At 44.3% G+C, this 10,000-nt stretch overlaps 1 protein-coding gene across 2 annotated transcripts in view; it reads left to right on the top strand.

Annotated features, from left to right (window-relative positions):
- eya4 (EYA transcriptional coactivator and phosphatase 4) overlaps nt 1–10,000 on the top strand; it is a gene marked incomplete at its 5' end in the record, with an annotated part of 59,304 nt that overhangs the window by 29,195 nt on the left and 20,109 nt on the right. The window contains 7 exons of one of the 2 annotated variants that reach the window (XM_080525385.1): nt 3,126–3,247; nt 5,829–5,912; nt 6,435–6,512; nt 7,230–7,296; nt 8,352–8,491; nt 8,796–8,939; nt 9,209–9,291. In XM_080525385.1, coding sequence (XP_080381511.1) covers nt 3,126–3,247; nt 5,829–5,912; nt 6,435–6,512; nt 7,230–7,296; nt 8,352–8,491; nt 8,796–8,939; nt 9,209–9,291 — 718 coding nt within the window. Of the gene's footprint in view, nt 1–3,125; nt 3,248–5,828; nt 5,928–6,434; nt 6,513–7,229; nt 7,297–8,351; nt 8,492–8,795; nt 8,940–9,208; nt 9,292–10,000 lie in introns of both variants that reach the window. The other variant, XM_080525384.1, reaches the window with a different exon arrangement.

Genomic DNA, 10,000 nt, shown 5'->3' with positions numbered 1-10,000 from the left:
GATCTTGAAATCTATTCTGAACTTAAAAGGAAGCCAGTCTCTAAAATAGGAGTTACGTGAGCTTGTCTGCTTGTTTTGGTTTCGCTGCTGCATTTTGGACTAATTGCAGCTGGCCAATAGCTTTCTTTGGAAGACCAGAAAGGTCATAATAAAAGCATTACCACCTTGCCAGAGAACATTTCTAACTTTTGCAATATTCCGTAAATGATAAAAAGCATTTCTAGTGATAGATTTCATGTGAGGCTCAAAGGTTAAGTCAGAATCTATAATCACACCTAAATTCTTAGCTTCATGTTTGCAGTTTGAAAGTAAGGTTCCCATGGTATTAAAAAAAAAAACTTTTTGTGGTTTTGGTCCAATGACAAGAATCTCAGTTTTGTCCTGATTCAGTTGTAGAAAATTGTTGGACATCCAAAGTTTTATATCTCGGAGACCATTCTCCAGTGAGCTGAGTGCATGTGAATTATCAGGCAATACTGATATGTACAGCTGAGTATCATCAGCATAACTATGAACATGTACACCATGTTCTCTGATGATACCACCTAATGGGATCATGTATAGGGAGAAGAGCAAGGGAAAATAGACCCCTGAGGGACCCCACATGTGGGACCCCACACATTATCAGAAACAGAGTCACCCAGGACAACAGAGAAATGTCTACCAGCTAGATAAGATGTAAACCACTCTAATTCAAGTGCAGAGAGACCAACACAGTTTTCTAAACGATTCATTAGAATACTGTGATCTACTGTATCAAAAGCAGCACTCAAATCTAACAAGACAAGAACTGATACACCACCAGCATCTATGATAAGCCTGAGAACGTTCCTTTACTAATGCAGTCTCAGTACTGTGGTTAGAACGAAAACCTAATTGAAACTTCTCAAGTAAAATGTTTTTGCTAAGAAAATCAGTAAGTTGTCTGAAAATCACTTTCTCAAGGATTTTACTTAGAAATGGAAGGTTAGATATTGATCTGAAATGTCAGAGAACAGAATTATCTTGATTGCCTTTTTTAAGAAATTGTTTTATAATGGCATATTTTAGGGGAGTGGGGAAAATGCCAGTTGATAGAGAGCAGTTCACAATTTCTAATACATTGTCAGTTAAACAGTCAAAAACACTTTTGAAGAACCATGTTGGGATTGGATCAAGTGAGCATGGCATGTTGAGGATTTCATTTGTGAAACAACAGTTTTTTAAGTATGGGGGTTGATGAGCTCAAGTGAATCCATGACAGAAATAGACAATACTTAATTCATCTGGGAGTACCAAATCAGATTTTTGAATTCTCAAATGATATTTCTGATCTTATAATGGAAATCTTTTCTTGAAAGAATGAAGCAAATTCATTACATCTACATCAAATGACTCATTTTCAACAGGCGCAACCACTGAAGGGTTAATCTGATCAATGGTTGAAAAAAGCACTTTGGGGCTACCTTTGTTTTCAGAAATAATATCAGAGAAATAGGTTTGTCTAGCCAACATCATTGCCCTATTATATGTAAAGAATAATAGTATATAATAATATAATAGTTATGATATTTCGGTATGACACAATCAGGGCTGAATGGTTATTTGAGGTTAGTATCTGGCTTATGTTTTCCACATACTGATGTTGATGTTAAAACAGTGATATTATTTTTCGCCTTGAGGTTCTGTGTGAAGATTTCATCAGTGTTTAGCTATAAACACTGGGAAAGTACTTGTAACTGGTTAACATATCTCTCCCCCTTTCTATCTCTGTCATTCTATTACTATCTCTCTACCCCCCCCATCTCCCCCCCTTTCTCTCACTCTCTCTCACTCTGCTGAAAGCCTCTGTTTATACCTGTCAGTCAGTCTGAGGGTTGCAGTCATGTGTGAAGATGATATCGTCCCATAGCATTGGGATGGACTGCCTCCAAACCACTACACACACACACACACACACACACACACACACACACACACACACACACACACAAATGTATGTACGCACACACACACACACACACACACACACACACACACACACACACACACAGATGCAGAGCGGTGTGACGGCGGCCCACTCTGAGGATTCCTCTCTCTCTGTCTTTGATGTTTCTCACAAGCATGACAATCCTGCGGGCAGTGGGAGGGGGAGACACACACACGCATTAGAAATATCCACACTGACCATCCACACTAACTCACTTTTATTAACGTATTTTGTTGACGGACTTGTCATGTGATGGCATAGTCACAGAGAGAGCTTTATCTGCACTCTGTCTACCACATTAACATGGTGTTAATGTGTGTGTGTGTGTGTGTGTGTGTATGTCTGTGTGTGTGTGTGTGTTTGTGTGTGTGTGTGTGTGTGTGTGTGTCTGTGTGTGTGTCTGTGTCTGTCCGTGCGTACCTACTGTATGTGTCAACTAACAATTGTGTGTTGGTGTGCACAGTATTTGGGTGTTTGTGTGTGTGTGTGTGTGTGTGTGTGTGTTTGTATGTGTATACGCGTATATGCGTGTCTGTGTGTGTGTGTGTGTGTGTGTGTGTGTGTGTGTGTGTTAGCACCTACCCCAGCACGAGTGCGCGGTACAGTTTGCAGGCATGTGTGTAATATACACTACTCCACCAGAGTACTGTGTCTATGTCTGCACATGTGGTGTGTGTGTGTCTGTGTGTGTTACTCCCTCCTCACCCCCCCACCAGCTCCATGTCGGCTCATGCTGGCCAGTCATGTGTGTGTAATAGACTGTAAAACTCTTACATGCTGGCAGGCTGTGGGTTTGTATTGGAGCCCAGAGTCCCTCTGTTCCTCTCCATGAAGGGGAGGCCCGCAGTCAGACCAATGTCTCACGCCTCTGGGAAAAACGCTATGCTACAGCGGTGTGGGGAGGTTTAACAGTGATAGCGTGTGAGATATGTGTGTGTGTGTGTGTGTGTGTGGCGGTCTTAAAACGATGCGTGTGAGGTCTGTGTGTGTGTGTGTGCGCGGGTGTGTGAGGTTGGAGTCCCTGACCGGACCGGGAGAAGATATTTTAACATTTTCTCTAGCTCTGTCATCCAAGTTGGTGCAAATTAGTGACTTAAACACGTGTGTGTGTGTGTGTGTGTGTGTGTACACGTGTCTGTGTGTGTGTGTTCCCCAGGTCTATGGAAATGCAGGACCTAGCCAGTCCTCATAACCACGTGGGGGGTGGAGACTCAACAGGCTCCAAACTGGACAAGAACATCCTGAGTAATTCCTCCATCACTAGCAACGGAACAGGAGGTGAGAGAAAGAGAGATGGAGAGAGAGAGAGAGAGAGATGGAGAGAGAGAGAGATGGAGGGAGGGAGAGAGTTTTAACTAGGGCTGTCAGTCAATAAAACTAATTTGATAAATTTTCCACAAAGTAATCGATGTGGAAATGTGAAAGTGTTCCAACTTGTTTTTTCGCCTAAATTTACAATTTAGGTGGTCGGCGATTTTCGTAACATTTATAGACAAGAAACCAAACGTGGTGCCTAAACAAACGACTTTGAACTCTTTATGTTGCTGCCAAAAAATGTTTTGTTCTAAAAAAAAATGTTTTCTAAAAAAACCAAATGGTGAGAAATGAAATGTTATGTGACAGCTGTGTGATTTCTTGCAACCGTGGTATATCAGTAAAATCATTAGACGTAAAGATTTCTCGTGAGAACTGTAAAGTATTTTGATTTAGAGAGGCGGAGGGAGACACACACACACACACACACATGCACACACCCACCCACACGCACACACACGCACACACACACGCACACACACACGCACACACGCACACACACACGCACACACACACACACACACGCACACACACACGCACGCACACACGCACACACACACACACACACACACACACACACACACACACACACACACACATTGGCACAAGCCCTTGAGTAAACCATTGGAGAATGTGTGTAAACACAGAGTAAAGCACTTTGCTTCTCCCCCACTAACCACTTGGCCGGTGCTGTGTGTGTGTGTGTGTGTGTGTGTGTGTGTGTGTGTGTGTGTGTGTGTGTGTTTGAGTCGAAGCCCAGAGCCCACTGGAAACTATTTCCTCTAGAAGAGCATTAAAGCATCACCGCTCTGTCAGATGTCAACACCGCTGCACTCTGTCCTCTGTAACTCTCTCTCTCCCTCTCCCTCTCTCTCTCTCTCCCTCTCCCTCTCTCTCACCCTCTCCCTATCTCTCTCCCACCCTCCCCATTTCTCTCTCCCTCTCTTTATCATCTCTCTCTTTCTTTCTTTCTTTCTTTTTCTCTCTCTCTCTCTCCCTCTTTCTCTCCCTCTCTCTCTCCCACGCTCCCCCTTTCTCTCTCCCTCTCTTTCTCATCTCTCTCTCTCTCTCTCTCCCTCTCTCTCCTCTTTTTCTCATAATCTTACATACTGCATGTCTGTCATTTTATGCTTATCTCTCTCCATCTCTCTCTCCATCTAACCCTACACACACGCACACTCTGTCTCCTTCTCTGTCTCTCTTTTCTCTCCACGAGAGATAAAGAAAGAAAGAAAAAGAGTTGACAGAGAGAACGTAAGAATGAACAAAGCGATGTTCTTCCCGCTTAATCATTCTCCTCTCTTAACATTTCCATTAACAATGGCTCATACCTGATTTATGGTGGAGAGAGGGAGAGAGAAAGAGGTCAGAGAGAGAGAGAGACAGAGAGAGACAGAGAGAGAGCGAGTGTGAGAGAGAATAGAGAGAATAGAAAGACAGAGAGAGAAAGAGAAAAAGAGAGAGAGAGAGATGTGCTTAGATGCGAAACATCACTCATGATGTGCTTACATGTGAAATCCTCTCAGTTACAATTGACTGTCCTTCAATGACATGTTATGGAAATGTCTATCATTGATACGTAATGGCAACATTGGTGGTGACGTATTATATCCAACCTGACATATCTGTTTAGAACAATACAGACACACAGTCTCACAGGACGGCTGCAGTCATAGCGTGTGTATGGAATGCCATTAAGTGATATTAAATCATTTTTGATGAGCTCAGAGTTAATGGTTTTAGCAGACACTCTGAGGCCAGTCCGGTAGGACACACAGCCAAAACAAACGACATACCCAGAATTTCCCACACCTGACATCAGCAAAGCTCATTTGCCAGTCCCTGTCTCTATGGCGACTCATCCGTCTTTATTACAGCTTGTCCTATGGACTATTGCTCCCTGTGGGGATTAATAAAGTTCTACTAAATTGAATTGAAGCGAATTGTCTGGCAGTGAAGGTCAGAATCTGTACTTTTAGTGATCATTGGGGAGAAATGAAAAGAACATGGGAAATCCTTTATTTGAAGGTCCACTTATAAACCGTAATGGTTTGTTAACCGTTAGTAAACAGTTTGCAAAATGTTCAGACTTTTATTCAGATTTTTTTGTATAAATGTCAACGTTGTGACTAGCGAGTGTGTCATTGATTTTCTACAACGTTGAAATTGATTTAATTTTTTCTGAATTAAAGTCCAAACATTTGGTCGGTTGCCGACTTGCTCCCGCTTTCACGAGCTGCTGTCACAAATGTGTACTATCCCAGTTAGCTACATTACTCAATAATAAAATAAAATATAAATATAAAAAATAAATGTTGATGTTTAACAAACTATATGATAACATATACCTTTTAGATACTAGTACTACATACCTGTAGTACATAGATACTACACCAACCAGTATAATGTACTATAAACCATTTATGAACCATTATGAACCACAACAGCATTCTGCTTGGTGTGTTGAGTGAGAGAGAGAGACTGCCTATTGGTCGTCTCTGTGAGTTGTAACCCCGCCCCCTCTCCGACCCTCCACCCCCTTCAGGAGAGAACATGACTATACTAAACACGGCTGATTGGTTGCTGGGTTGCAGCAGCCCACCCCCTGCCCTGAGCTCAAAGGACTATGGTACAGCGCATGTGTGTGTGTGTGTGTGTGTGTGTGTGTGTGTGTGTGTATGTGTGTATAGTCTGCTCTGCTCTGCTGTGGAGTGTCTTCTGGTCTGGTTTCTCAGTTCAGGTCTTGGAGACCCGTTATCCATGAAGGGATAATTTAATTAAATTATTATTTTAATCTCAACTATGAACTTTTTCTCATTTTAATGATCAATTAAATGACCAAAATGTAATTATTTGAAAAGCTAGCATGTGCATGACAATATATCTCTAAAGATAGGAGATTCAGTGTCAATCATACACATTGGGTCTCCAGGATCAATGCTGAGAAACTGTGTGTTTGTGCATGCGTGTGTGTGTGAGTGTGATTGTGAAAGAGAGACTTTGTTTTTGATGCACGGTAGCTTGGAGCAGTTCTTCAAGACATCTGCGTGTGAGGACCCAGGTGACGTGTTCTACCTACAGTGATATCAGAACTGTCCAATTTTTTAAATGTTATTTTTCTTTTTTTATCGTCCCCCTCTATCTCTCTCAGTCAAATCAGAGCCTATGAACAACAGTGAGACAGCCACTACCACAGGAGACACAGTACTGGACACTTACGCAGGCTCAGGTAACACACACACACACACACACACACACACACACACACACAGACAAACACACACATAGCCTATTCATGCATATACACGCACTCTGACTTACACACTGAAACAAACAGACAGACAGGCATTCAGACAGACAGGCATTCAGGCAGACAGACAGACAGACAGACAAACAGAAAGGCAGACAGACAGACACACAAACAGACAGACAGACAGACAGATACAGACACACACACAGTCTCCCTGTTGCAGCAGTTCATCCCACGATAGCCTGCCCTTGGATTGCATCATGAGAGAGAGAGAAAGAGAGAGAGAGAGAGAGAGAGAGAGAGAGAGAGAGAGATTGTTGCGTCTTTTTTTAGACCCAGTGCTGAACTCATTTAGTCTTAGTCTGCCTCTCTCTCTCTCTCTCACACACACACACACACACACACACACACACACACACACACACGCACATACAGCAACCATGGGGGGTGGTTTAAAAGGGGGTTAAAACCCAGTGGGTGGGTTGTCATCGTTGGGGTCTGACATCTCCATGACCACAATCAGACATTGTTGACTATGGAACCTTAAATAGAAGGCTATTACCTGCACCAGAGACGGAAAAAAAGTGATGCATTGGATTTTGTTGGACTTAATACTTTTATTTTCCTGTGTTGTTTACCTTATTTTGTTGTTGTCTTTGTTGTTGTTGTTATTGTTGTTTGTTTGTTTTTTCTCAGTCATCACCAGCAGTGGATACAGCCCTCGCTCTGCACACCAGTACTCTCCACCAATCTACCCCTCAAAGTGAGTCTACTTTATCACACCCACAATCATTTACCCCATGTACTCCATGTACTGTACTCTACTGCACCTAGCTTACCCTTAAGGTAGGCATTGTTTTAGCCTACACATTTACCATACTCATTTACCCTACTCACCTCATTTACCCTTCATAACAAGCCTGTGTTATCCTACTCATTTACATGACTGCGCCATCAATTAGTTTTTTTAGGATGTTTTTAGCTGTTACATTGAAATCAGGCCTTGGTTCAAATAGTCATCCAAATAATTTCTGTGCTTCATTGGGTTGCCTGGCCCAATCAAACCAATGGAATAGTCCCAAAACTGCAAATAATCACCTTTTTGGGCAATTATGACCCTAACCTACCTCTTATGTTACCTTCTCCACCCTCCTCCCCTCCACCCTCCTCCACTCCACCATCCTCCCCTCCACCCTCCTCCACTCCACCCTCCTCCACTTCACCATCCTCCACTCCACCATCCTCCCCTCCACCCTCCTCGACTCCACCCTCCTCCACTTCACCATCCTCCCCTCCACCCTCCTCCACTCCACCATCCTCCACTCCACCATCCTCCCCTCCACCCTTCTCCACTCCACCCTCCTCCACTCCACCCTCCTCCACTCCACCATCCTCCCCTCCACCCTTCTCCACTCCACCCTCCTCCACTCCACCCTCCTCCACTCCACCATCCTCCACTCCACCATCCTCCCCTCCACCCTTCTCCACTCCACCCTCCTCCACTCCACCATCCTCCACTCCACCATCCTCCACTCCACCATCCTCCCCTCCACCCTCCTCCACTCCACCATCTCCACTCTACCATCCTCCACTCCACGCTCCTCCACTCCACCCTCCTCCACTCCACCTCCTCCACTCTACCATCCTCCACTCCACGCTCCTCCACTCCACCCTTCTCCACTCCACCCTCCTCCCCTCCACCTCCTCCACTCTACCATCCTCCCCTCCACCCTTCTCCACTCCACCATCCTCCACTCCACCCTCCTCCACTCCACCTCCTCCACTCTACCTGTCCTAACTCTCCATCTCTCTACTCAGGCCGTACCCCCACATCCTGTCAACGCCGGCGGCTCCGCCCATGCCAGCTTACGCCGGCCAATCACAATTCAGCGGCATGCAGCAGTCTGCGGTCTACACCTATTCCCAAACAGGCCAGGCCTATGGCCTGTCTACCTACGGTAATCACACACACACACACACACACACACACACACACATACACACACACACACACACACACACACACACACGTCTCTCTCTTCACCTCTCCTCCGCACCTCTATCAGCTTTATCTCTCCACTGTCACTGTCACTCATCCCTCTCTTTATTATCCTCTCTCCCTCCTTCTGACTTGCAGTCGTACAGTATAATGCAGACATGTTTTGTTCGTAGTAGTTGTCTTAATTCTCTCTCTTTCTCTCCCTCCCTATCTATCCATCTCTCCCCCCCCCCCTCCCTCCCCCTTCTCTCTCTCTATCATAGACCTAGGTGTAATGTTGCCAGGCATCAAGACGGAGGGCGGTCTCTCTCAGACCCAGTCTCCTCTACAGACAGGGCTGAGCTACAGCCCCGGGTTCACCACGCCCCAGCCTGGACAGACAGCCTACTCACCCTATCCGATGCCAGGTCTGTTTGCTAACCATCCAATCAGATGGCACGACAGTGTGAATTTCATGTAGTGCTTTTCCAAGTTGTTCAAAGCGCTTCACATAGCAAAGGCGGGAACTACCACTATTGTGTGTGTAGCATCTTAGTTATGCTTGTCAGCCATTTTGGCATCGATGCAGGTAGAATGAATCGAGTTTGTGTGATTTAAGTAGGATGTTTTTGGTTGTCGGTGATGGTGATGGTGCCGGATTGTTGATACACGAAGGTGTGTGTCTCCATCTCTCCAGGTTCCAGTTTCACCCCCTCCTCTGGCCTCTATGCCAGCAACAACTCTGTGTCTAACCCAGCCAACTACACCACCTCCCAGCAGGTACTGTATGTGCAGTGCACTCCATAAGTATTGTAAAGTGGAAACATTTTGTCTTCTTTTAGTTCTAAACTCCCAACAGTTTGGTTTTTTCCAAATCAAACAATTACGATGGGGTCAAAGAAGAGATTCTCAGATTGAATTCGATGTTGTTGTTTTTTCAGATTGAGCTCACCATTTAGAAAGTACAAAAGGTTTTAAATATACTCCCCCTATTTTCAGTATTGAAAGAAATCATATCATGTCCAAATAAAGTACTGTTAAACTAATGTTTAATATTTGGTCGACAATCCTTGCATGCAATCCTTGCATAACCCTAACCCTAACTGACGGAAGTCTGTAACCCATTGACCCCACCAGATGCTGGATATATTCTCTGGTGATGCTCGGCCAGGCCTGTACTGCAGCCATCTTCAGTGTTGTTTGTTTGTTTTAAGGTCTTTTTGCCAAAAATCTGTAAATGAAATGTTCAGTTTAATTCATATCGGACTTTTCCCAATCCAATTGACTTGGCCAGTCAAGAACCTTCCGCTTGTTGTCCCTGAAAAACTCCCTTTCCTGTTGATATGATATGATGTATGTTTGGGGTCATTTTCTTGCTATTTGATAAAACGCCAGTCAATGGCGTTTTGCTTGTACTCAAACAGATTCTGTTTGACAGTTTCTGTACACTACAGAATACATTCTGCTTCTGCTGTCAGCAGTAACATCC

Source organism: Nansenia antarctica, assembly GCF_963989245.1.
Source record: "Nansenia antarctica genome assembly, chromosome: 3".
Classification (NCBI taxonomy): Eukaryota; Metazoa; Chordata; class Actinopteri; order Argentiniformes; family Microstomatidae; genus Nansenia; species Nansenia antarctica.
The sequence above is the reverse complement of the archived record's forward strand: the minus strand, read 5'-3'. Positions and strand labels throughout refer to the sequence as shown.